Consider the following 27,702-nt stretch of genomic DNA (forward strand, 5'->3'; position numbering starts at 1 on the left):
TTTAATGTTTTAATTTTTTATTTAAAGTACAAGTATTTATTTTTCTATTTTTTCTGAATTTTAAAAAATGATAGCATGCTGTAAACAAAATGTATTAATATCTTTTCTTTTTTAAAATATAAATTGTATTTGGGTTTTCCCAAAAACATAATACAAATAAAACATCTTTTTTTGAGAATAGCATGATCCCGGGTTACCATTTCTTCATACAGACACAAACTCAATTTCATATTCATCTTTGTGTTCTATTCCATATCTTATTACTATTTTAACATTTTCTCCATAATTTTTCCCCTCTCTTGGTTTTCTCAACTTTATTTTTAATTATCTCATATCTAAATTCAATTATATATCTTTTTCTAAGTTTCAATGTCTTTCCAATCATTATATTTATACTTTTGTCTGTCCTGTTTCAATTTCATATTATCTTTTCTCATTAAACAAATTTTCCCCTGTAGTTACTATTGGAGTATGACACCTTTATATCTTTTAATTTTATCCATTCAATTCTTATTTAAACTTCAATTTATGCCTTTAAAATTATAACATGCAATATAGTACATAACTTCCAATTGAATTCTGCTTGGTACATTCTTAAAATATACACTATGTTCATATATATATATATATATACACGTTATTCAGCTTTGTTCGGGTATTTTCTAAAAATTGAAATATGAAGCCAAAAGAACCTCTTCCTTCTTGTGCATGTTCTTTCTGTTTTTTAAGTTCCATTTTCAGTTCTTCTAAAAGTGATGCCATTTTAAACACTTTTAAACCCGATTGATTTTAGTCATTCAAATCCAATAGCCAAAAATTCAAAAATCACCAAGTAATCCAAATAATCCAAAGCTGTTTCTTCTTGCTTCTTTTTTCCACTTTCTCTTCCTGGGGTTCTATTATTTTGTTACAAAGTTTCAATTAAAATGTATCTTTTAGGAATCTTGTTAAGGTTTCACTCTAAGTTCCTTTTAGTTCCAGGCAGTCTCCTCCATTTTTCCAGATCCCGCCCTTTTATTCTTTCCTTTTCTCTCCTTTCCTGCTTTTAAAGGTTTTTGAGTATCCAAACGTCTTTGTTATTGCTTTGACATTTTATTTTCAGCTTAAATGCCTTTTGATGTCAAAGTGGATTTTTGTCAATTTCTTACTTAAATCTCTTAGCTGTCAGTATAAGGAAGGGAAGAGCGCCATTGCAGATGCCACTGCTTCTGAGAAGAATCCACTCTAGCAACCATACTAAGAATCTTCTGATTTAAAAAAAAAATGTGGTACAACATGGTACAAACATTTATGGACTAGAGCCATTTATGGACAGATCATCAAACGATTTTTCATTATCTTCAGTCTGTCAGTCTCTTAGCTTTAAAATGGTGCTATCAGTATGTCTCATACAAACAGAATAATGTGTGGCCATCACGCAGGAATTTGAAGAAAAAAAGTTTGCTTGTTAAAATAAGTCATCCCTATTTGTGGCTCACTTTTTGAATTTTGATATATTTTTTCAGAGTTTCTGTCTTCTAATATAGATAGCATCTACCACACCAGCAAGATGAGAACTGACATAGTTTGGGAAACTTTTATGCTTTCTTCCAAAAGACAGCATAGTTCAATCCTGTGCCAGATGCGGTTTTAGATCCATTATAGTTAGATACTTCCTTTCTTCCCTCTGTGCAGACAGATATGGATAATTAAGTCATAATAAACTTAGAGCAATGTGGGAGTAGGCTAGATGCTACTCAAGAGGTGATCTGAACACTCATACAACCTCCTGATCTGAAGTAAAGGACCATCATTAGTACCATAGTTATATACGGATTGTGGGCTATTTAGCATCTTGGTCAGTACCTATCAAAAGGTGGCTCAAAGACCTGTAGGAGTCCCAACCAAACCCTCTCAGAGGTCTGCCAATTCAAAATTATTTGCCAGCCTATGTTGAAAAATAAAACAATATAAAAATCCCATCAAATATCTATGAGAAACATTAATGGCAGTGACTCTATCAATTTTAATTTTCAGTAGGATAAATATTGATATATATAACCCATATAAACAAAAGCACTTTTAAGGTTCCCCATAACTTTTAAAGGTAGGAAGGGGTACTGAGACCAAAAAAATGTAACACTGATGTGGGTCACAGTTATCAACAGCCTGAATAAGCAGATACAGCAAACGACTTGCTTTCGCTCAGTAATGTCTAGGGTGGAGTGACTAATAGGCCACTACAGAGCCCTTTTCTTTATAAAGCTAACACTGCTTACACTACAGTTTTTCTCTTTCCATTGTTATTATTTATTGAGAGAGAATTTTGGATCCATTACAACAATTGGGAGACAACTGCAGATTCAGTTGTTGGAAAATAGTCACTGGTCTGGATACTCCTTCAATAAATAAAGTATTTATATAGGTATTCAACTTACCTGTTGGATTCAGTATTAAGCTTTTATCCTCAGTAGATGTTGAATGTTTAACTTCACATCGTATTGTATTCCCAAAGGCCAGTGTTTGGGCATCTAAGTGTACTTTACTAACAAAATAACATAAGTGATCTTCTCCAATCTCAATATTCCTGGGATTGATATTTTCAGAAATTTGTCTCCAGCCTTGGTACCATCTGACTTGTATATCAGGAGGTGCAAATTGTGATATAGAAATTTCAAAAATATTCTGATGATCTGGGGTCGCCTTTATTTCAGACAAAACGGGCCGTTTGACTAAATGAGAAGGAAAAAAATTGAGCAGAAATGACAATGTAAATAATGTGTTTCCAGACCTTGACTTATTATAAATAATGCAAGAACAATTTTTAATTCAAGAAAACACTGTAAGAATTGATCCTCTGAAGTCTTGCATAGTGGAACAATAGTATGAGACCACTGCATTAAGGCCAACTGCACAATTTTTACCAACTACAAGTTGAAGAGGCTTTCTGCACCCTTTGCAACAAAACCCAATGAATGGAAATCATATCTGCAACCTTCTCTATGACCGACCATTTAAGCTGTACATAACAATCTTTTTTGTTGTTGTTTTTGCTGATTTCTCTATTTTTATTTTACTGAAAACATTAAAATACAAACTCCCCCAAAAGAAAAAAAATACAAAAGCAAAATAAAGCCAAACAAGACTACACCAAAAAAAAAGTTCATCAAGACAAAACAAACATGTTGTGGTTTATTCTACAGTTTTTCCAGCATTTGGTTGAAATTCAGTTAACAGCATTACATATGATAGCATAGGCATCTGCAGTGGAAGAAGAATGTGTGTGTGTTGTGGTGTGCAATTCAAGTATGAAAGGACAGGGGATGTGTTGTGTCATCATGTTTCATCATTTGGGTGCCATTGTGATTGGAATGGATGGAATGGATGATTGGAAATGGATGACTATGCATCTTATTGGTAAGTCAAATAATCTTATCCCATATTTTCCCACATGTGATAAAAAAAGCCAGGGGTGTCCAGATGGCATGGTCAAAGAAGAAACTGAGATGAATTCAGAGTAATGTTGAGCACCTCTTCTCCCAGATATGTCACATCTGGGCTGTGGCTTACTTCCTGATACCCACAGCACAAAAGACAAAACAAGACAGACAACAGTGCTACAGACAGGGAGATTTTCTTTGAAGTAACACTGCACGTGTAATTTATACGAAATGAGGCTGTGCCACACTCCTCACCTGTTAAAATTCTATTACTTTCAATAAAGCCCAAAAAAGATAAACAGAACCCAACTTCATCAATTAACATCAGAAGATAACTAAATTTAAAAAAAATTGGTACGCACCTGGAAGTTTTAGATACACTTCTCTTGTAATAGGTTTTGCCAAACTTGCATGACTCACTCTGAAACAAATGGTCTTATCACAAACTGAAGCAGTAGCTTTTAGTTCAAACACGGAAGTTAATTTGTAACAACCATTACAGGCCATATCTAAATCCTCTGTGACCACACCGTTCCTTAGTGAATTATCTCCCAAGAACCACTGAGTACAAATGTTTTTAGGATTGAAATCTGTGACTTCACAAGTTAAATTTACACTTTCTCCATATTCTGCATCACTTGGTTCAATAACAATATTTGAAAGTTTGGGAAAATCTATAAAAGTGACAAGACAGAGAAGTCAACATTAGACAAGGAATCATTATTAAATACAAAGAATACCCTACTATACCAAGCATCAAATGAGATAAGAATAATTTTTAACATTATATTGTTACCACAAGAAAGAAGGAATCATTGTTCAATGAGAACTTGTGCTATTTTACTATTTCACATAGAACAGTACTCATACATGAAATCAACTCTCAATTGATTTAGGTACATATCAATTATTTCTGTTTCCCTGCTTCTTGTGTACATATGTTGGTCATGCAGTAAGATATCAGTGCTTCTCACTATTTGGTTTGTTTCCACCCATTAATAGATGGCATATTATTGTATACTGATATGAACTTAGAAGTAAAATGTGTGTAACAATACCATGCAGTTTATCTATTTGTCTGTCTGTCTGTCTATCGCTGTGGTGATGCAGCGGTTAGGCTACTTCTGCTGACTGCTGACTGCCAGTAGTTTAGCAGTTCAAATCTCACCAGGCTCAAAGTCAACTCAGCCTTCCATCCTTCCAAGGTCAGTAAAATGAGGACCCAGATCATTGGGGGCAATTTTAAATCGCTTAAAGATGGCTGTAAACACTATGAAGCAGTATAAAAGTCCAAGTGCAATTGCTATCTATCATCTATCTATCTTGACAATTGGTTTCTATTTATGACAGTCACAGAATCCCAGGGTGATGTGATCACCTTCTGACAAGCAAAGTTAATGGGGAATCCAGATTTAACACCCAGGCTACTACCTTAACAACAAACTATGGAGATTCTCAAGTCATCCAAGTCATGGTTGTCCCAAAGGTGCTTTTTTCAAAAGGCAACTGGACTTTCTGGTTTTTCTTTGAAGATTTTAACCCCTCTTTCAAACTAGCAATCCTATCTGTCCATGCGTTTATGAAGTGGTTGTTTGTTGTACAAGTGGTTGTGGTTGTACATTGGGGAAACAAAACAAACACTTCATAAACGCATGGCACAACATAGGAGAACAAACACATCAGGACTAGATTCAACAGTCCATTTAAAAGACACAGGCCACTCTTTTGAAGACAACAAAGTCCATATTTTGGACAGAAAGGAACGCTGGTTTGAAAGAGGGGTTAAAGAGGCCATCTATGTCAAAATTGAACCGCCCCCTCACAACAGAGGGGGAGGGATACGACATCATCTATCTCCAATCTACAACACAGTCCTTTCAGCAGTTCCAAGAAGGCTCCACACCAATTTGCACCACTCAGGTGACCTTGATGACACAGAGCGACCTTAACAATCCACTAAAATCCACCTGGTGACCTCCAAGCGACCTTAACAATCCACTAAAAGAATGCATATGACTAGCTATCTGCAAGGAGTATAAATCCTTCCATTTCCCTGCATCCAGTCAGAGCTGAAGAAGCTTCTTGGACAAGAAGCGAAATGCCTTCAAAGAAAAACCAGGAACTCCAGTTGCCTCTTGAAAAAAAGCACCTTTGGGACAACCAAGACCTAGAATGACTGAGAATCTCCATAGATACTCCAAGAGACAAAGATTTTTTTGTAGCAATGATAACAATCACCTTTCAACATGACTGTATATCCCTCCCGTAAAATGTTCTTGGAATGATTTATTTCAACAAAGAATTCTACTTCATGGTCTTCTGCACTGGGTGTAAAGGTTACTTCACTTTTCCTGGAGTACATCTTTGGCATTCTGTCCAACTGGGCTTCCTCTGTTTTAATTGTAGCATCCGGGAGCTCTTCAAAGCCCTTTTTCCAATAAATATCACACTCAGGTGGATAGTATTCTGTCAATAAGCAACTCAATGTGATGGATTTCCCACACTCAGGTACAGGGGGCTTACATTCTATTTTGCCAACTTTGGGGGCCAGAACTGTAAATAAAACACAACAGCAAATGACAGAGTTAGTATTCAGTACAGAGCTGTGAAGTCAAAGCACAAACTTCTCTTCCCACATGACCGTTTAGCTTAAGTGCCAAAGTCATCATCCAAATAAATAAAGTGCCCAAATGTATATAAATTACAAATCTGGTAAAAAATAAAATAGAAAATGGCCTCAATGATAAAATAATACCAATGAAGATTTCTAATTTGGTGTGGAAATAGATTTTCGGTTGCTCATGTAATATTCCAGAAAGGCACATTCACACACTTTTAATCTGCACATAGATGCAAATAAGGCTATTTCCCCATTTTGCACATCCAACTTCTAGCTGTTTGGCAGTGGCAAGTGTTACATGAAGCTAAAGAGTAACCTACTCAGCAATGTTCCTTTCTGCTTCAGAAGAATATTGCATGAAAGAACTGAGTTGATTTCAGATACCAAAGTCAAACCCTGGCCTGAGAGCATTAATGTCTTCCCCTTCAAGGACGTTGGCTCAGGATTCTACTATGGATCTTTATGGCTTTCAGAAATCTATCATCTGCCCAATTGTATAGCAGGGAGGGAGGGAGGGAAGGAAGGAAGGAAGGAAGGGATTCTGTGACCTCCTAAATATCAATAGATGTATTTATTATACACATATTGTAAGAGACATCTTATTCTGAGATGTATGGAATACTTTTCTGAGAAAGGAAAATTTAATTGAATTCACACCTTGTGGCAATGTGGGAAGAGAAGAATTGAAAGAGGGATCAGCAAGAGAAAAAATCATGACTATTATTACAATAGCAGTAAAACTTTATGAGTTAATTGTTAAAAGAGTGGAATTACATCAGAGGAGTAGGATTTATTTATTTATTTTATTGCAAAAAGGAGCTGCACTTTATTGGAATTACTCTGTGCCTTAGGCATTAAGAGTAAAATACCCAATGTACAATACACCGAGTTTCTCATATAATAAGGCCGGGTCTTATTTTTTTTTTTTGAGCCCCGAAAAAATGGCTAGGCCGTCTTTTCGGGGGTGACTTAATTCCCCTCCCCTTGCATCTTTGGGCGGGCGGGCAGCGATGGCTTGGATGTTGACCTCGGCGTTGGTGGGGCACTTCATATTGGGATCAACGCAGGCAGCACCATATCCAGGTGTGCAACAAAAGTACTTCCTAACGGCAAGCCCCCCCACCATTCCCCCCCATTTCTCATGTTTTAATATAGGCCTTAATTTGGGGGAGGGGCTTAATTTCATTTCATGCCTATAAAACATGCTGGGACTTTCTATTGGGGGAGGCCATATTGTTGGAGAAACAGGGTAGGATAATAAAGACCGTAGTTTTTCTGCTCCACTTACCCACAGCGTTCATCTGCCATGCAGATTCTTTGCATGTTTGTGATCCTTCAAGCTTAGCTCTGCAGACAAACCTCTTTCCAGAATCTTCCACTTGGGGGCAATAGTGGATCTTGCTGATGCAAAAGTAAAGCCCATTAACACCTTTTTTGGGTGGCGTTGAAAAGGAACTGTCTAGAATTTCATCATCCTTATTCCAACAGACTTCAAGAGTTTCCGGAAAATAAGAATGAATTTTGCAACTCAGAGTGAGCGACTCATTTGATCTTGGCACAATTGTGGAACAACGAACTTTATGAAGTCTAGGTAAGGCTAGGAAGAAAACCAAAAGGGTTTCAATTCAAGCAGCAAAAATGTGATGTGTAGAGATATACCCAGATAATAGTGAAGAACCTTCAAAGCCACCACGAGTCTTCCAAAGCTTTGATGACATCTCTTACCATTTTTCCTTGCCCACTATTCCATAGCTGTTATTTACACAAAGCAAGGGAGGACCAAGCCCAACCCATCTGCTAAGGAACCTGACTGTAGAAAAATCACTATCTCTGTCACTTGAAAGGGCAAAGGTGTCTTGTTGGATACATCATCCCTGACCACCAAATGGTTTCTTTATGGTGCAGAATAGAAGAAGAGTCACTTGCTGATTTTTCTACAGTCAGGTTCCTTAGCAGATGGGTTGGGCTTGATCCTCCCTTGCTTTGTGTAAATAACAGCTATGGAATAGTGGGCAAGGAAAATGGTAAGAGATGTCATCAAAGCTTTGGAAGACACGTGGTGGCTTTGAAGGTTCTTCACTATTATCCATTTAGTTTCCATTTGTATTTGGCCGCCATTATATACATAAAAGAGTTAAAGCTGGAAAAACCAAAGCCTTTGGGATTACCCATGCTAAATAACCACAGTGTTGTTTCCACTGGAAAGTTCTGTTCTTCTTTAAACACATATAACTAGATAGACAGATAATGTAATGTTTGTGTCATATGAGTTTCTCTCTCTTTACTTTTGTCTGCCAGTTAACTATTTTTAATCTTTGTGATGTTTCACATATAAACATCAAGCTCTATTTTTTTTTTTTTGCTAGCTGAAATGAGTGGTGTATATGTAGCTCTGATCTGAATAAAGGGATTGACTGGAATGTACTGTGTGCAAACTGAACTGAAAATTACCCACAAACATCAGAGGAATGGTGGGAAATATCTATGATCTAGATCTCTATCTAGAATTCAGATCAGATACGGGTACTAGAATTTCATGTGATCTTGATTCAATCCCTCTATTAATGCAATCCTGGGTTGCATTAACAGAGGGATAGACTCCAGATCACGTGAAGCTCTAGTACTGCTTTACAAAGCCTTAGGAAGACCACACTTGGAATACTGCATCCAGCTCTGGTCACCCCAATACAAAAAAAGATGTTGAGACTCTGGAAAGAGCGCAGAGAAGAGCAACAAAAAAGATTAGGGGCTGGAGGCTAAAAGGTACAATGAACAGTTACAAGAATTGGGTCCTGTGTGTCTAGTCTAATGAAAAGAAGGACTAGGAGGAAGATGATAGCACTGTTCCAATATTTGAGGGGCTCCTACAAAGATCAAACTATTTTCCAAAGCACCAAAAGCACGGGAGAAACCAGCCGATCTGGAGTGAGGGGATCCTGCCAGGGTCCAGGAATCCTGTTTTAAGCAGCTTTCCTTTGTTGGGGAGACGACGGGCAGCGAAGGAAGAAAAAGTCGGAGGAGGCGCCGCTGCCGCTGCCGCTGCTACCGCCTCGCTCAGAAGAGAGAGGGAGGAAAGCTCCAACTGTGGCTTTTTCCTCGGACTGCTGAGTGAGAATCCGACTTTTCCCAGGAGCTACCCAGCCCAGAGAGCGATCACCTTTGGAGCTGGTGAGAGCCCAGAGAACGATCATCTTTAGAGTTGGTGAGATTCATCCCATCCTTACAGGGCGGTAAGCACCGGGAGCTGTGAGTCTGTCTCCAGAAGTTTGCAGCCAGGGTGTGAAGCAGACTGCCTCCTCCCTGCTGCCCCCATTTCCCTCTTCCCTCTCTTCTCCCCACCAAATTGCTAATCCGGACTCCAGGAGTGATAGAAACAGAGGTATATTGAAGCCGTAAAAATATAAACTGTTTGAATTTACCAGTGCAAGACAGTGCCTCTTTCTCTTAAAAGCAACAAACTTTGAAAGTGTATTCAGTTAACTAGGAGGGGCCCAGAAATCTCATTCATCAAGGGAAAACAAAACAAAGAAGGATAGTTTTGGTTTCCTCTGTTCTTAGAAGCGAAGCCCTTTCCTTCACTCGGTAAAAACCCTTGGAACATTGTATTACAACTTCCTGTTTACAGAGCGATAAATCCCTCTCATCCAGCTGCTAGTAAAACAATTAACCCGTTCCTTGCAGACTCTTAATACTACCTCATTACCTCAAAACTTACAACTTTTTACCTCATCAAATATGTCGATTAGATAATCAATTTCTACAAAATATTTTATTAATGGTTTCATCACCTAGAGATGACCACATGATCCTATTCAGAAGTTTTAATTGGAAGAATCATTTGATCTCTGGAGGGGGGAGCAATTCTATCCCTTTGTATATGCATTTTACCCGCCAATATTTTAGTTTCGGAATTGATTCTGTTTGCTACCATTCATTTTCCAGTAAAAGATAAATTCTGCTCTACACCATGGAGTCTGAGTATTTCTTTCTTGGGATCTAGAAGGAGCACAGTCTGACAATAACTACATTTAAAAAAAATTGGTACGCACCTGGAAGTTTTAGATACACTTCTCTTGTAATAGGTTTTGCCAAACTTGCATGACTCACTCTGAAACAAATGGTCTTATCACAAACTGAAGCGGTAGCTTTTAGTTCAAACACGGAAGTTAATTTGTAACAACCATTACAGGCCATATCTAAATCCTCTGTGACCACACCGTTCCTTAGTGAATTATCTCCCAAGAACCACTGAGTACAAATGTTTTTAGGATTGAAATCTGTGACTTCACAAGTTAAATTTACACTTTCTCCATATTCTGCATCACTTGGTTCAATAACAATATTTGAAAGTTTGGGAAAATCTATAAAAGTGACAAGACAGAGAAGTCAACATTAGACAAGGAATCATTATTAAATACAAAGAATACCCTACTATACCAAGCATCAAATGAGATAAGAATAATTTTTAACATTATATTGTTACCACAAGAAAGAAGGAATCATTGTTCAATGAGAACTTGTGCTATTTTACTATTTCACATAGAACAGTACTCATACATGAAATCAACTCTCAATTGATTTAGGCACATAGCAATTATTTCTGTTTCCCTGCTTCTTGTGTACATATGTTGGTCATGCAGTAAGATATCAGTGCTTCTCACTATTTGGTTTGTTTCCACCCATTAATAGATGGCATATTATTGTATACTGATATGAACTTAGAAGTAAAATGTGTGTAACAATACCATGCAGTTTATCTATTTGTCTGTCTGTCTGTCTATCGCTGTGGTGATGCAGCGGTTAGGCTACTTCTGCTGACTGCTGACTGCCAGTAGTTTAGCAGTTCAAATTTCACCAGGCTCAAAGTCAACTCAGCCTTCCATCCTTCCAAGGTCAGTAAAATGAGGACCCAGATCATTGGGGGCAATTTTAAATCGCTTAAAGATGGCTGTAAACACTATGAAGCAGTATAAAAGTCCAAGTGCAATTGCTATCTATCATCTATCTATCTTGACAATTGGTTTCTATTTATGACAGTCACAGAATCCCAGGGTGATGTCATCACCTTCTGACAAGCAAAGTTAATGGGGAATCCAGATTTAACACCCAGGCTACTACCTTAACAACAAACTATGGAGATTCTCAAGTCATCCAAGTCATGGTTGTCCCAAAGGTGCTTTTTTCAAAAGGCAACTGGACTTTCTGGTTTTTCTTTGAAGATTTTAACCCCTCTTTCTGTTAAGTTTGGAGAATAATGGAGACCAGACATCTGACCAGTGACTTCAACTCTTTAATAACAGTGAATAGAACAGAACAGAGCAAGGCTATGGGCAACAGCAACCCTTTTATAGGGTTAGCTGCTACCTATTTAACCAATGACATGTGCAACAAGTTCAAACTAATAACCAATGAGAAGTGTAAGGATAGTGGCCAATCAGGGACTAGTTATGGACCAATCCCTAGTTGTTGTATAAGGACCAATCAGGTGTGCCGGTTTCCAAACCCTGATTTGCATTTATGCTAGTAACTTTTATTGATTCACAACACCCCTCCCCCTTGGGTTCCGTTTGAGGGGAGCTATAATAAAATCCTCAAGATAGACAGGCCGTTTGGTCTGTCTGGATGATTTTCGTGGCTCCACCGGTTTTGGTCTAAGGTCCGGTTCTGGTGGAGCGTTTGGATGATCTTTATTAAATTCTGTTTCGTGGCACGGTGATTCCGTGCTGCTTTCACTGTGGTTGTCTCCGCTACTCTGTGTTTCTTCGGGGTTTTGCAGTTCGGTTTCCCCGTATTAAAGTTCCCTGAACAAGTCAACTCCCTCCCGCTTCAAGTTCGGTGTTTCGCTGGGCCGTAGGGTTTCCGTTGGCCTGCTATTTGTCATATCAAAGTCAATTTCCTCGATATTTCCTCCCCTTGAGTTGGTGAACCCGGGAGTCATGGGCGCTGGGTGGTAATCTCGATCGGAGTTGGTCTATGTGGCGCTTCCACACCCTCCCATCGTCTGTTAGCAGGCGGTAAGATCTAGGCCCGGTAAGGTGGGTAACGGTTGCGGGTATCCATAACGGGTCGCCGGAAAAGTTTTTGGCAAAGATTAAATCGCCTACCTTAAATTCCCGGCATTTGCTGCTAGAGCCGAAGGGCTTTTCCGGTGCGAATGCGGGTGGAGCCGGTCAAGGTGCGATCGTAGTTTCCGCCCCATAAGAAGTTCAGCGGGTGTTTTGTTGGTCACGCTGTGGGGCGTGATGTGCTGCAATAAGAGAATTCGATTGATTTTCTCGTCGATGTTGCCAAATTCCATTTTGTGAAGGGTCTTTTTACAAATTGTACCATGCGTTCTGCACGTCCATTCGCCGCAGGGTGCGCGGGCGAGGTTAGCACATGGCGGATGCCCCGATCAGCAAGATATTGTTCAAAGGGTAATGCAGTAAACTGTGGGCCGTTGTCCGAGACCAACACGTCCGGAAACCCGTGTGTGGCAAATAGTCTGTTTAATTTATTGATAACTGAGTCCGTAGTAGTTGTGTTCATTCGATGGATCTCGAGCCAATTTGAATAGGCGTCGACAGTAATAAGGAAAGTGTGTCCTTTGGTAGGTCCCGCAAAGTCAATATGAATATGGGACCAAGGTCCCCTCGGAGTTTCCCATTCGGTTGGGCTTGCTTTAGGCGGGCGTTGCTGACGTCCTGGCAACGTTGACAAGTAGCGACCCAGGCCTCGATTCTTTTGTCGATTCCCAGCCACCAAGCGTAGCTGCGTGCGAGTGCTTTCATCCGCACGATACCCGGATGTCCTTCATGCAATACCGCCAAAACAGTTTGTTGCAAATTGCCAGGGATTACGACTCGATCGCCCCACAAGATACAGCCTTTTTGGGAAAACAGTTCGGTTTGGCGGGCTTTGAAAGGCGCCCACTCCGGTGCTATTTGGTCTGTCGGCCACCCCCGTTCAACCCAGCATAGGATGTGTTGCAGAACTGGGTCACGTTTTGTTTCCAAGGCAATGTCTCTAGCTGTCAATGGTGGTACATGTAGAGCTTCAATCTGTAGTGTTGAGATGGTTGGGGCTGGATCTACAACAGAGTCTGGGAGCGGCGTTCTGCTCAATGCATCAGCGTGGAGAATTGATTTCCCCGGGCGATGTTGCAAGGTGTAGTTGTAGGCCGCCAAGAATTCAGACCAACGGGTCATTCTGGGGGACAATATATACGGGGTTGGTTTATTACCCGCAATGATCCCCAGTAGTGGTTTATGATCAGTAATTATCGTAAATGCACGGCCATAAACATATTCATGAAATCTTTTAACTGCAGCCACAATAGCTAAAGCTTCTTTGTCCAGCTGACTATAATTTCTTTCAGCTTTAGCTAAGGTTCGCGAAAAAAACGCGATGGGGGCTTCCGCTCCATTTGGTAATACGTGGGCCAGAATTGCCCCAACCCCAAAAGGTGATGCGTCACACGTGATAGTGAGCGGAAGAGTCTTGTTGTACTGCATAAGTACAGAATCAGAAGTTAGCAATTTCTTTACTTGTTGGAAAGCATATTGTTCCCATTGTCCCCAAACCCACGTTGCTTTTTTGTCTAATAGTCTATGCAATGGTTCAGCTACCGTTGCTTTGTGGGGTAAAAAGACATTATAGAAATTGATAAGTCCAAGGAACGGCTGTAGGTCTGCCTTGTTCCTTGGAGTGGGGGCTTTTTTAATCGCCCTTAATTTGTCTTCGGTGGGATGGATTCCTTGGCTGTCCAGGGGCAACGCTTACCCCGAACTGGAGCCGGTTGCATTTAAATGCGCCCCTATGCGTTACGATAGTTTGCGCCTCTGCCGTGGTTGGATCTACAGGCAATTGTTGATATGCCTGGGCTAGATCTAGTTTAGCGAAAACTTTCCCGCCACCCAGGGAATGGAGCAAGTGTTGTACTACCGGCACTGGATATGCACTTTGCTGCAGTGCATGGTTTAAGGTGGCCCGGTAGTCTCCGCAAATTCTTAGTGACCCATCAGGCTTGATAGGCGTCACTATAGGGGTTTCCCAGCGGGCGTGGTCGGTGGGCTCCAGCACGCCCTGCGCTATAAGCTTATCGAGTTGTTCGACGATTTTAGGCTTCAAGGCGAACGGCACCCGACGCGGCTTAAGGCGGATGGGTGCTACCTCAGGGTTCAAGTTAAACGAGATCGGGGTCCCCTTGTACTTGCCTAGTCCGTTCGCGAAAACGTCTTGGAATTCTTGCACGAGTGTTTCCTCCCAATCGCTGCTCTCGGCCCGGTGGACTCCGGCTACCGTGATTCCGAGTGGTCTGAACCATTGAAGGCCCAAAAGACTAGGCCTGTCGCGGTCCACGACAGTCAGTGGTAGTGCGACGGTGCGGTCCTTGAAGGAGACCTGGAATCTGCGGGACCCGACGACGGGAATTCGGTTACCCTGATAGTCTTTGAGTATAACCCTTTGAGGGTTAAGGTCTTGGCGCGAATCGTTGGAATGAGCTGTTGGAGCGTTTCCACGACACCATCGAGAGGGAAGATCCCGAGTCCACCTCCATCACACAAGGTTTGTTTTCGATGGCGACCTTTACTCGGATTTTCCCGGCATCAAGGGATGTAGCGTGGCCTATGGTGATTGTTTGGTGGGTCTCTTCCCGCCTGGTTTCTTCACGCTTGGTGGAAGTGGTGGACGGTTTGTTTCTGTAGGAGTGGTTTCCCCATTGGTGGTTCAGTTTTTCTCGTTGTGTGCCGAAGAATCCGGAAGACTGGCATTCGGCCTGTCGGGGTTTGGAGTTTTGTTTGCTTCTGCAAACCTTTGCGATGTGACCTCATTTTCCGCAAATGCGGCAGAGTGCGTCGAGGAATTTGCAGCTGGATCGTGGGTGATTCGCCCCACATCCTGCACATGGTCGGGATGAGGGTTGTGTGAACTGGTCTCGTTCCGTTCGGAGTCGGTTGACCTCTTCCTCATCGCTTTCTGATGGGGATTCTAGGTCTTCGTGGTGAGTCGATACCGGGTGTCTCTCTGAGCGAGGTGAGGTATCTTTGGCGAGTTGACGTAGCGGTGCGTTGGTGCGGCGCATTCGGGCTGCCGACTTCTTGGTCGCCTCTGCTGCCGTGGCTTCTTTAAGGGCATCGGTGAGGCTGATGTCCCCCTTAGTCATAATTTTGCTCTGGATCGTGCCGTCTTCTAGGCCCAGAACCAGGCGGTCCCGGAGGGCTTCTTCTAAGTCGGAGAATCCGCAGAGGCCTCCAAGGTTGCGAAGGTCCGCGATGTAATTGGCAAGGCTTTCGCCCTTCCGTTGGTCCCTCTGGTAATATTCGTGTCTTCTGACTAAGGTTGGCACGGTGGGCGCGTAGTGAGCCCGTGGTAGAGCTCGAGGGCGTCCCAGTCCATCTCTTTTACTTCGGCTGGCTTGGCAAGTGATTTTGCCATTTTAAACACGGTAGGCCCGCAGTGAGTTAGAAAGATAGCTCTTTTTTTTGCCGGTTGTTGCATCTTTCAAATTGTTGGTCTCCAGAAACATCTGGAACCTATCCATGTACGATTCCCAGTCTTCGGTTTCTGGGTTGAATGGAGCGGGTGGTACGGCACCGCTGGCCATGTTGCCGTTGATGGTGCGTGTTCGACCACGTGCTCTGTTGGTTGCTCTGTAGGTTAGTCAGCTCTTCGGTCTCCGTATCCCACCCTCGTCGCCAGTGTTAAGTTTGGAGAATAATGGAGACCAGACATCTGACCAGTGACTTCAACTCTTTAATAACAGTGAATAGAACAGAACAGAGCAAGGCTATGGGCAACAGCAACCCTTTTATAGGGTTAGCTGCTACCTATTTAACCAATGACATGTGCAACAAGTTCAAACTAATAACCAATGAGAAGTGTAAGGATAGTGGCCAATCAGGGACTAGTTATGGACCAATCCCTAGTTGTTGTATAAGGACCAATCAGGTGTGCCGGTTTCCAAACCCTGATTTGCATTTATGCTAGTAACTTTTATTGATTCACAACACTTTCAAACTAGCAATCCTATCTGTCCATGCGTTTATGAAGTGGTTGTTTGTTGTACAAGTTTGTTGACATCTTATTCTGAGATGTATGGAATACTTTTCTGAGAAAGGAAAATTTAATTGAATTCACACCTTGTGGCAATGTGGGAAGAGAAGAATTGAAAGAGGGATCAGCAAGAGAAAAAATCATGACTATTATTACAATAGCAGTAAAACTTTATGAGTTAATTGTTAAAAGAGTGGAATTACATCAGAGGAGTAGGATTTATTTATTTATTTTATTGAAAAAAGGAGCTGCACTTTATTGGAATTACTCTGTGCCTTAGGCCTTAAGAGTAAAACACCCAATGTACAATATACCGAGTTTCTCATATAATAAGGCCGGGTCTTATTTTTTTTTTGAGCCCTGAAAAAATGGCTAGGCCGTCTTTTCAGGGGTGACTTAATTTTCCCCCCCTTGCATCTTTGGGCGGGTGGGCAGCGATGGCTTGGATGTTGACCTTGGCGTTGGTGGGGCACTTCATATTGGGGTCAACGCAGGCAGCACCATATTCGGGTGTGCAACAAAAGTACTTCCTAACGGCAAGCCCCCCCCACCATTTCCCCCCCATTTTGCATGTTTTAATATAGGCCTTAATTTGGGGGGAGGGGCTTAATTTCATTTCATGCCTATAAAACATGCTGGGACTTCCTATTGGGGGAGGCCATATTGTTGGAGAAACAGGGTAGGATAATAAAGACCGTAGTTTTTCTGCTCCACTTACCCACAGCGTTCATCTGCCATGCAGATTCTTTGTATGTTTGTGATCCTTCAAGCTTAGCTCTGCAGACAAACCTCTTTCCAGAATCTTCCACTTGGGGGCAATAGTGGATCTCGCTGATGCAAAAGTAAAGCCCGTCAACACCTTTTGTGGGTGGAGTTGAAAAGGAACTGTCTAGAATTTCATCATCCTTATTCCAACAGACTTCAAGAGTTTCCGGAAAATAAGAATGAATTTTGCAACTCAGAGTGAGCGACTTATTTGATCTTGGCACAATTGTGGAACAACGAACTTGATTAAGTCTAGGTAAGGCTAGGAAGAAAACCAAAAGGGTTTCAATTCAAGCAGCAAAAATGTGATGTGTAGAGATATACCCAGATAATAGTGAAGAACCTTCAAAGCCACCACGAGTCTTCCAAAGCTTTGATGACATGTCTTACCATTTTTCTTTGCCCACTATTCCATAGCTGTCATTTACACAAAGCAAGGGAGGACCAAGCCCAACCCATCTGCTAAGGAACCTGACTGTAGAAAAATCACTTTCTCTGTCAGTTGAAAGGGCAAAGGTGTCTTGTTGGATACATCATCCCTGACCACCAAATGGTTTCTTTATGGTGCAGAATAGAAGAAGAGTCACTTGCTGATTTTTCTACAGTCAGGTTCCTTAGCAGATGGGTTTGGCTTGATCCTCTCTTGCTTTGTGTAAATAACAGCTATGGAATAGTGGGCAAGGAAAAATGGTAAGAGATGTCATCAAAGCTTTGGAAGACTCGTGGTGGCTTTGAAGGTTCTTCACTATTATCCATTTAGTTTCCATTTGTATTTGGCTGCCATTATATACATAAAAGAGTTAAAGCTAGAAAAACCAAAGGCCTTCCTCCTTTGGGATTATCCATGCTAAATAACCACAGTGTTGTTTCCACTGGAAAGTTCTGTTCTTCTTTAAACACATATAACTAGATAGACAGATAATGTAATGTTTGTGTCATTTGAGTTTCTCTCTCTTTACTTTTGTCTGCCAGTTAACTATTTTTAATCTTTGTGATGTTTCACATATAAACATCAAGCTCTATTTTTTTCTTTCTTTTTTTTTGCTAGCTGAAATGAGTGGTGTATATGTAGCTCTGATCTGAATAAAGGGATTGACTGGAATGTACTGTGTGCAAACTGAACTGAAAATTACCCACAAACATCAGAGGAATGGTGGGAAATATCTCTGATCTAGATCTCTATCTAGAATTCAGATCAGATACGGGTACTAGAATTTCATGTGATCTTGATTCAATCCCTCTATTAATGCAATCCTAGGTTGCATTGACAGAGGGATAGACTCCAGATCACGTGAAGTTCTAGTACTGCTTTACAAAGCCTTAGGAAGACCACACTTGGAATACTGCATCCAGTTCTGGTCACCCCAATACAAAAAAGATGTTGAGACTCTGGAAAGAGCGCAGAGAAGAGCAACAAAAAAGATTAGGGGCTGGAGGCTAAAATGTACAATGAACAGTTACAAGAATTGGGTCCTGTGTGTCTAGTCTAATGAAAAGAAGGACTAGGAGGAAGATGATAGCACTGTTCCAATATTTGAGGGGCTCCTACAAAGATCAAACTATTTTCCAAAGCACCAAAAGGCAAGAGAAGAAACAATGGTTGGAAATTAACCAAGGAGAGAAGCAACCTAGAACTAAGGAGAAATTTCCTAAAGGTGAAAGCAATTAACCAGTGGAATAGCATGCCTTTCAAGGGAAGACTGGACAACCATTTGTCTGAAATGATACAGGGTTCCTGCTTGAGAAGAGGGTTAAACTATATGATCGCTGAGATCTCTTTCAACTCTATTGTTCTATGTTCTATGTTCTATCTCGATACTGTAGATGTGAGTGCATTATCCAATATAAAAATGACACTTAGGACAATCTTGTGAATAATGATGTGGAAACATTTTAAACAATCTAAAATTATATTTGTAAAAAACATAATCCGTTAAAAATAATACATTATTTTGGGAAGATGAAAACAAGATGAACAGATGAAAACAGATGAAAACAAGAATAGCTCTGTGTCTATCATCAAAAAATGCTTTCCAATGAAGGCAAATTTTAGTTAGTGAATAGACATGGATTCAGCTGTACCTCAGCTGGTGAAATGATAAACAGCATGGACAAAAAATCTACATCAATAAAGAGTGTGACATGGAATATCATCTTCTTTACAAATCTAAAAGATACATTATAAGGTAGGTAATGACATTTCCTTTGCAGCCTTGCTTAAGTGGCTTGCCACTGGAATATTTTTCAACTTCCTTATCCAGCCAATACCCTGGAATTCCTAAGTGGTTTTGAATTCAACTACTAACCAAGATCCACCTTGTTTCCCTTTGAAATGCAAGATACTCTGAATAATTTTAAAAGTGGTCTCATGAATATCAGATGCAACACATAGTCATAAATACTGAGATACAAGTAACGCTCTTTCCAGCCCATCCATGCCAAGACATAAATAATATCCTATCACAATTCATATTCAGTGCAGTCTAAGATATCTGCTGGGACCATGGCTGGACCAAAATTAGCTAAGCCTCCTTTATTTTCATACATTCTGAAACTTAGTTCTCTTATAAACCATAAGATAACTTTAAAATTTCAACATAATTTAGTACTCTGCCATAATCCTCACTTACCTATGACTTTAAATGATTTCCTCTTAGTACACAATCCACGCTGAAACCCCTTATGTTTAACTTCTAATAAAAGTTCAAATTTCTTCAGCTTCTGTATATCTGGATTTATGCAGATTTTCCCCTGGAAGTCATAGAAGTTGTTTGATTTTGATTTCAACTCTGTTTTAACTTGAAACATGTCCACCAAGTTCCCAAGGAAAGGAAAATTTTCATCATCTTCTGTAGGTTCTTCAACTGATATTGTATTCCAAGAGGCTATTTTCCGTTTTGTATTCTGAGGTTCAGTTACTAAGAAGAGGTCTACCTGCAAAGCCTTGGGTCGAAAGTGTGTAATCAAGCATTGCAATTCTGTTTTTTCCAAATGCTTCAGTTCCTTACTTCCAACTATTTGCACGGATGGTGGGTCTACCAAAAGAAAAAAAAAAGGAAAATGAAAACCCCGTTGGTTGAAATGTTGTAGCAAATATTTTAGGATTATTCTTTCAACATTTTACAAAGCATTTTTCTTTTCATAAAAACAGTTATATGTGTTTCTACTTAGTGCATTTTGTTAGGAATCTGTCCACCAATTAGTTGGGTTGGCAATATATAAACCAACAATGTATGTTTGTAGCTTTAAGACAAAAATCACTGTATTGATTTATACTATATTCCAATTGGTTGATTATATTGCAAATTACCATAAGAGGGAGCTAGAGATCATAGCTTGCTCTCGCTGACATTCTGTCTCTCTGACATTCTGTCTCTCTGACATTTTGTTGCTATCTAAGGTTCTCTGTTGTATTTATGCTGTGCTTATACTTTGATATTTTTGTTTACTGTAAATGACAAAGGCAATCAGTAAGAAGACTTTGTAATTGGATATTCTTTGGACTGTAAAACGTATATGACCTGGACCGTTTATTGGACTGTGCTATTCTTAAAGTAAACTTTAACTCAGTTTAGTGTATCTGTGTGTGGCTGAATAATTATTCATAACTACTCTCATAAATGTTTCCATGTGCATATCCTTGTTACTCAAGGGTTATTCTGTACATATCATAACACATTTCACTTCTCTGATATTGTGCATTTCTTGAATTGGCAAAAAAAAAAAAAATGCAGGCATACTCTGGCCTGCTCCAATAACCAAACCCTATTCTGGCTCAGGAATGAGACAAAAGACTGATACACGTTTATGGGGAGAGAAGTTAAAAAAACTGACTGTTAGGTTCTCTAGCTTTATTTTCATTCTCACCAAGGATAGACATCCATCCATTACTCTCTTTAATATGGGATGGAGGGAGCAGAGAGAGGTGAATTCCCACAAATGGCCAGACCAGTAAGTTTACTCATCTGCCAAAATTTGCTCTGATTTTGTATTTGTATTCTGCATAGGTATTAGAGTCTTGTTCCAGCTGATAATTGGGTTCCCTTCCTTAATGCTGTTCTGGAAAATGATGTGTAAAAAGATTATATAGGTGATCCTCATTTAGTGATAGCCCTGTTTAGTGATTGTTCAGAGTTACAATGCTGATAAGAAAATAATTTTGTAAACAGTTCTTGCATATATGACCTTCACAGGTCTATAAAGCAAAAGGAAGATGAAGTAAGACTATAAATGACATTTTACTTAGTGACTGTTTTACTTAATGGCTGAGTTACCAGACCCAATTGTGATCACTAAATGAGGATTACCTGTAATTTGAAATGTGCAACATAATTGCCTATATTTAATCTGTTTTCCATTTTCCCCTATTGGTCTTTGCCTCTGCATGGCTCTTCTCTGAGAATTTTCCAACAATGATACTTTAAAATTAACTTTCACAAATATAAATTTTGGCTACAATTTTAAAGACAAATGATGGTACTAATAAGGCATATTTAGGAAGACTTACGTTTCTGTAAAAATTGTACAAAATAAAAATAGCACAGAAGCAATCCAGTCGTAAGACAAAGGGAACCGAAAACCAGCCCAATTATTAACCGAGTAGGCGAGTTAGGTTCTGTAGAAAGAGAATAAGAAAAGAAATTATGTTCCATCAGATGCACTCAAAGTATTGATTACTCTTGGTACTTTTAATAAGCAAGCATTTTGCATGTAATTACATAAGAAACAAACAATGCTGATATAGGGTATTCTGTCATAAGCAAAACAGTAAGCTATGAGAGGAAATTACTGCACCACCTAGTACAACCTAGTTGAGTCTGGGGGATAATCCAACCTCACATTTCATTAATAGATTTTAAAAGCAGGATCTTAAAATATATCTAGAATTTATGAGATGTGGACCAATTCTAGTCAGTCACCACAGGCCTCTCAGTGCATACAAAATATTTTGGGTGGTGGGTTTCCTCCAATAACGTACTACATAATGAATATTTCCTTACTCTGAAGCACAAACACCATTTTATTGCCAATTGGTACTCTTTGCCTGAAATTTTATTTTGTGGAATGTTTTATCAACATGAACAATTTGAGGTCATATAGAAATATTGCAGTACTAGCTTGGAGTTCTGGGCCTTGGAGTCCCAATGCACTTGACTTTGTCTTTCTATTTCTCTTCTATTAGTTATCTCACTTTTTCATAAACACTTTCTTTTTAGATAAAACATTGTAGACACTTCCATAATTATTTGGGGAAGGGCATATACTTCTATCTGAGACTGTAAAATTATAGGTAAAAGTTGTTCACCACCGAGGTCAACCCTTCTGAAAAATCAGGAGGATCATTTATTTAATACTTTAAGTACAGATAATCCTCAACTTACAACCACAATTGAGAGCCCAAAATTTCTGTTGCTAAGCAAGAGAGCTGTTAAATCTTTCATAACGAGTACCTGTTACTGTTAAAGTCACATTGTAGACTGGATAGCTGGCAAATGACTTATGCTTCACAATACAATAATAGACGTTTCCTTGATCTTGTGAAGATGGTTGAAGTCTCAGTTTACTGGTGGTGTTGTAAGTACCATCATCATTTCTCACAGATGTTCCCATGTAAATATCCTCTGAAAGTACACTTTTATCCGACGTATGCTTAGAATGCTTTTGCCAAAGAATGACAATTGAATCAGGATAGAATTTATTCACTGTACATGTCAGTCTCTTTACACTTCCTTTTTCAATTTCAAGTTCCTTGGGAGACAGTTGGACAGTTGGTTCAACTATATTGTATTTGAATAAAAATGGAATTGGTTATTGATTTTTCTACATATGTTGTATTTTATTTTGCCTTTCAGCCTCCCAAACAGCATTTGCATTTAACATCCAATTCAAATAAGAGCTAAGGGGAAAAGAAAAAAAACCACTACAGATTTCCCTTAAACTATGAAAGAAAGAAAGAAAGAAAGAAAGAAAGAAAGAAAGAAAGAAAGAAAGAAAGAAAGAAAGAAAGAAAGAAAGAAAGAAAAGAAGGAAGGAGGAAGAAGGAAGGAAGAAAGAAGGAAGGAAGGAAGGAAGAAAGGAAGGAAAAGGAAGGAAGGGTGGAAGGAAGGAAGGAAGGAAGGAAGGAAGGAAGGGAAGGGAGGGAGGAAGGAAGGGAGGGAGGAAGGGTGGAAGGAAGGAAGGAAGGGAGGGAGGGAGGGCAAAGTATGAATCAGTGTAGGCATGTGGTGGAAACAAGGTTGTTTTGAAAGCATAGAAAAATATGGAGAGATATAGTGAATGGTTTGGTATAAATTAGTTTTAGCCATATTTCTTTCTTGTTTATTTTCGTGCATTTACAGTAATTTCTTTGCATGTTATTTTTTTTTTCTTTTCTGTACTTTTCACAGTGTTACTTATCTCCAAGAAGAGCAGCATGACGGATATGTAGGTATTACGGGGAGAGACTGCTGATGGAAAAGATGATTTTTAAAAATGTAGCAGCTAGCAGGACGCATGCTGTAATGAGTATAGAGGCCTTGAAGGACAGAAGGAATAGCAATAATCAGATAACTGAGACTTGAGCCCAGGGCAAGAAAATGGTTTGGGAAAAGGCTTTGAACAGCCTCCTCTCGCCTAATTCATATGAAGATTAAAGACAGAGGAAGAGAAGAAATCCTCTGCAAGATCCTATTCATAAAAATAGCTTTGGGCCTCAAAGTGTCCATTTCTAAACCTAGTATAGTTTATACAGCTGACAAACGAACATACATGACAACAGAGCAGAAGGAATGACTTCATCATTCTGTCCTATCCAAATGTAACTTAAATTTTAAAAAAAAGTCACAAAGAAGCAGAATCACAAGCAACATTTGTATGTAGAATCTCTCTCTCTCTCTCTCTCTCTCTCTCTCTCTCTCTCTCTCTCTCTCTCTCTAACATGCTAATTTCCAGATTCCTCCAGCTTTTGTTCAGGAGATAAAAGTCCATAGTGTCATGTTACTTCAGCCTGTTTTGCCATTTCATTATTACACCATTCAAACCCCACCAAATATTTTTAATTTTTGTGTTGTGTTTCATGTGCCATTTATATCTAACTCTTTAGGTAGATAATAGCAGAACACTGACAGGCAAGACCAACCAGAACCCAATGAAGATAGAAGAAGATATGCCTAGATTACCTTGACAACAGCTAATAAGTATGTCTTTGGTTCTCGCTGATCATCCAACCTTCCCAACAAGATAGCAGATAGCAAAGCCTCATCACTTGTATATTCCCTTACACCCTTCAGCTTGAAGGAAGTTTCTTTTTAAACACCTGTAAAGCTAAGAACAACCTATAGGTGTCTCATTCTATGGCTGAAGGCAATATCATGGAGGTATGACATAGAAAATATATTTGTTTATTTCAATGTAGGCACTGCCTGACTGCAACTAATTGGTTGCCCTAATAACAAGAGTTATCAAGACATCTTTATGATGTGGTTAAATAAAATGAGAAAAGTGAACAAGAATGGTCAATGTTGACTCTTCGTAATTGCCGGAAGAAATCCTCGCGGTCTTTTTGGCAAGATTTTAGAAGCGGTTTGCCACTGCCTCCTTCTGACTTCATGCCTAAAGCATGCCTAGAAGTCCCGGTTTCTAGCCTGATGTCCTAACCATAACACCGTAGCGATTCTTGAGACAATATAAAATGGGGAGGGTCTTCCTTTTCTTCCTACCTTCCCCTTTCCAGGGTTCCCCTTTCTTACAAGGATCTAGTTGGAGGGTGCCCATCATAAGAGGGTGACATTTAGAATGCAATCTTATGCAACTGGCAGTCGGATAAATCTTAATAGAGTTTAAGAATTCCAAAAGAACAAGTTCGCTGTTTGGAAAGATGTACCACAAACGTCACTTACCAACTAGATCTAAAATGGTGGTTCCTTCAGCTTTAGCAGAAGCAACAATCACAATGCATATATATTTGCCCTCTTCATGAAGCTGTATTTGTGGAAGGAAAAGGGAGGCATTTCCATTTTTTAATTGAATTGTATCCAGTCTTGAACCATCTCTATTTGAAGAATGTTCTCCAGCAACAACTGAATAAAGTTTTTCTATTTTATTCCTTTCAGATGTCTCCAAATACCAGACGAGTATTGTTTTTTTTATATCCAGTTCTGGAGGAGGGTAGTCAGTGATTTTACACTGAAGTGTCACATTTGTACCCAAGATTGCTGTCTTCTGAAACGGCATGCTTACTTTCAAGGCTTTTTCACACAACAAAATGAAAAAAAAATGGATTGCAGATTATTATGATTAATTGTATTTTCTTCTTCCCTCCCCTCCCAGTCCTCACATTCATAAAGAGCATTGCGAAACAGCAGTGTGGAATGGCAAGAGGCAGAGAGCAATTAGAGGTCATAAAGACTAAGTGGGCTATTGACTACTTTTGGAGTAAGCCAGAATTTGGCAAGGAGTTACACAGTCCAGGTGAAACAATTGTGACTGCATCATTACAAGCAAATTACCACAATGGATAGTTTTGTTTTTCCTTAGCTAATTACAGTTCATCTGTGATCCAGCTAGAATGTTTCAATAAGGAGTCAATTGGCATCAATCCAGTATGACAATAAAGAAACACAAAAAACTCAGAGCACCCAGTTCTGGCTTAATAGAATGTCTGAACCCAGCCCTTTTGGGGAATCAGAGGGCAAGATGCAGGAATTTACTAAATTTAAACCAATAATCAGAAGTTTATAACGTTTCATTTGCAATCTGTAAATCTTATAATACTCATTTGACTAATCCCTCCCCACAATATAGTGTCCCTTGTAAAAGGGACACCTGTAAATTAATTTCACTATGATGAATGAATGTGTTTTTTGTCAAAACTAAAGGAAAGATCAAAGTAATACTTGCATTTTGAGTCTGGGTTTTATTAAATGATGAACATATTAGATTATATTTGGAGGAGTATAACCACTGAGGTTGTAAGTCACGGTTTACGGTTCAGGGTTTATCAGCAGACCAGGCTATTGATAGTTTAAACAAAGAGTTAATAGAAATAACAGTAATAGCATTGCCGAGTTGAGGTGTTTTCAAATTCATACACAGATCCAGAGCACGGAGTTTAACGAATAAGAGGGCTCGTTCCTGTGGGGAACGTTTTAAGGAGATTACTTTTGCTCTGAGCGAAAAACGCATTTTGCAAAACGCTGTCGAGGGCGCTCGTTGAAGGAGCGAGGCCAGGTGGCTCTCGCCTCCAGAGACCGATCTCTGACCTAAAGTCTCGTCCACCTGCCCCAAACTCCGTCCTCCTCCCCAAGTCACATTTCTCACGCTCGACAACTTCTCTTGCATTTGCCCTTGAGGCGCCTTCGCCTCGCCGCCACCTCAAAACAGCAGAACGCAGCAAAGCACTTCCGCCATCCTCGCCCTGCCACCTGCGTTCCGGCCGTCTAAGATGTACAGCAGGCGCGGAATATACATTACATTCATATATATGTATGAATGTAATATATATAAATAAATAAATTAATGTAATGTATAGCAGGCGCGGAAGTGCCCAAAGGCTTTTGCACTTCGTTTTTACTTCCTTACCTGCCAGGCCAGGAACACAGCTGAGACACGCCCAGAGGCTAAAGAAAAAGCAAAGTCGCCTTCGAACGGAGTTTGATTCCTGAAAATTTATGTGGATACATCCAGGTAGTTTTCTTGTAAAGTGAGTCGCCATTGCCCTCTTTCCTTTTAATTTCTCAGTCTGGACTATAGTTTTCAGATAATCGCGCTCTAAAGAGTAATCAGAATCGACCCAACTACACAGCTCTTTAGATCTCTTGCCTGAACGACCAAATCTCCCCCTCTCTGCGATCTTTGTCCCGGAAACGTTCATTTTCACTTCTGGTCTTCCAATGAGTTTCTGTTGCTGAAAAACTGGGAAAGAAAACAGTTACCTAACGCCGTTTCAGAGTCTGAAGGTAGCATACTCAGGCATCTGCTTAATAAAGGAGGACCAAGAGTACACACCGGGACTATGGACGTCTTTTAGGTCTCCTTTAAGTGGAAGACTGCTAACAGAGACTTCTACTGAATTTTTAAAAAGTCAAAAACTTGCATTTAATTAGATTAGAAAACATTTAATATACTGAAATTTCCTGTCAGTGAAAACAACTAATCAGTGTAACAGCTTGCCTCTATTCCTGGTTAAGCAAAGGGGGAAAAACTCACAATATGTTATGTGAAGTGACTACATGAGTTTGACAACCAGTAGTTTGGAGAACCGGCAAATACCACCTCTGACTGGCCCTGCCCCATCTATTCTCTGTCTCCTGAATCCCAGCTGATCAGCTGGGTCTTTTTTTGTTGCCCTGCACAGGAGAACGGAGCTGGAAAGCAGGTTAGTGGGGTATGGAGGGAATGGGGATTTTGCAGTATCCTTCCCCTGCCATGCCCACCAACCCACACCCACAGAACCGGTAGTAAAAAAAAAAAAATTGAATCCCACCACTGGTATACAGTGCTGGAGCAGGAGGTTGGACTACTAGAAGGTCTCTAAGGTCCCATTCAAGTCTACTATTCTATGATCTACGTACTATGTTTTATTGGGTCAAAATATACTATATTTCTTTTTCTTTTTTTTAAAGGCAGAGGCCTTTAGATTCTTGAACAACCTTCAAAGCTCAAAATCTACCTCCTCCATAATTCCTGCTAAAGTGCCTGAATGCAATCAATTTAGACACTGTAATCAGCAGCAGCATTCAACATCAGAAGTACAACAGTAGAACAATCTCTCTTAGAAGCCTTATTTGCAAATTCTACCTTGACACTGTTTTGCAAGACAGTCAAAATAAAACTTTTCATAGGGCCTTTGAGGTGGAGCCTAACACCTGATCAGTGTTTTATTGG

At 39.9% G+C, this 27,702-nt stretch overlaps 1 protein-coding gene across 2 annotated transcripts; it reads right to left on the reverse strand.

Annotated features, from left to right (window-relative positions):
• NCR3LG1 (natural killer cell cytotoxicity receptor 3 ligand 1) lies at nucleotides 1-26,719 on the reverse strand. 2 transcript variants are annotated; one of them, XM_087950900.1, is made up of 10 exons: nucleotides 26,398-26,719; nucleotides 24,717-25,064; nucleotides 22,290-22,616; nucleotides 21,347-21,454; nucleotides 19,470-19,874; nucleotides 7,328-7,636; nucleotides 5,658-5,972; nucleotides 3,782-4,093; nucleotides 2,418-2,711; nucleotides 1-1,666 (listed from the first exon to the last, which is right to left on the reverse strand). In XM_087950900.1, exons 1-10 carry the CDS (start codon nucleotides 26,687-26,689, stop codon nucleotides 1,578-1,580), a joined length of 2,799 nt encoding a protein of 932 aa, XP_087807026.1. In that variant the 5' UTR covers nucleotides 26,690-26,719; the 3' UTR covers nucleotides 1-1,577. The 2 variants fall into 2 exon arrangements, with proteins under 2 accessions (XP_087807026.1, XP_087807027.1); XM_087950901.1 differs by lacking the exon at nucleotides 7,328-7,636 and adding an exon at nucleotides 16,793-17,101.
• Between the last annotated feature and the right edge of the window lie 983 nt (nucleotides 26,720-27,702).

This window comes from Notechis scutatus, chromosome 1, assembly GCF_049901735.1.
Source record: "Notechis scutatus isolate UNSWTSFEM ecotype Mainland chromosome 1, rNotScu1.2, whole genome shotgun sequence".
NCBI classification, from domain to species: Eukaryota; Metazoa; Chordata; class Lepidosauria; order Squamata; family Elapidae; genus Notechis; species Notechis scutatus.

Excerpts from the sequence above, each read along its gene's own strand:
- NCR3LG1 (XM_087950900.1), bottom strand. The coding sequence starts at position 26,689 with ATGAACGTTTCCGGGACAAAGATCGCAGAGAGGGGGAGATTTGGTCGT. Across the intron at positions 19,875-21,346 it reads TGTACAATTTTTACAGAAAC|ACCCACCATCCGTGCAAATA; the intron begins GTAAGTCTTCCT and ends TTCTTTTGGTAG. Across the intron at positions 2,712-3,781 it reads AGTGTATCTAAAACTTCCAG|TCAAACGGCCCGTTTTGTCT; the intron begins GTGCGTACCAAT and ends CTTCTCATTTAG.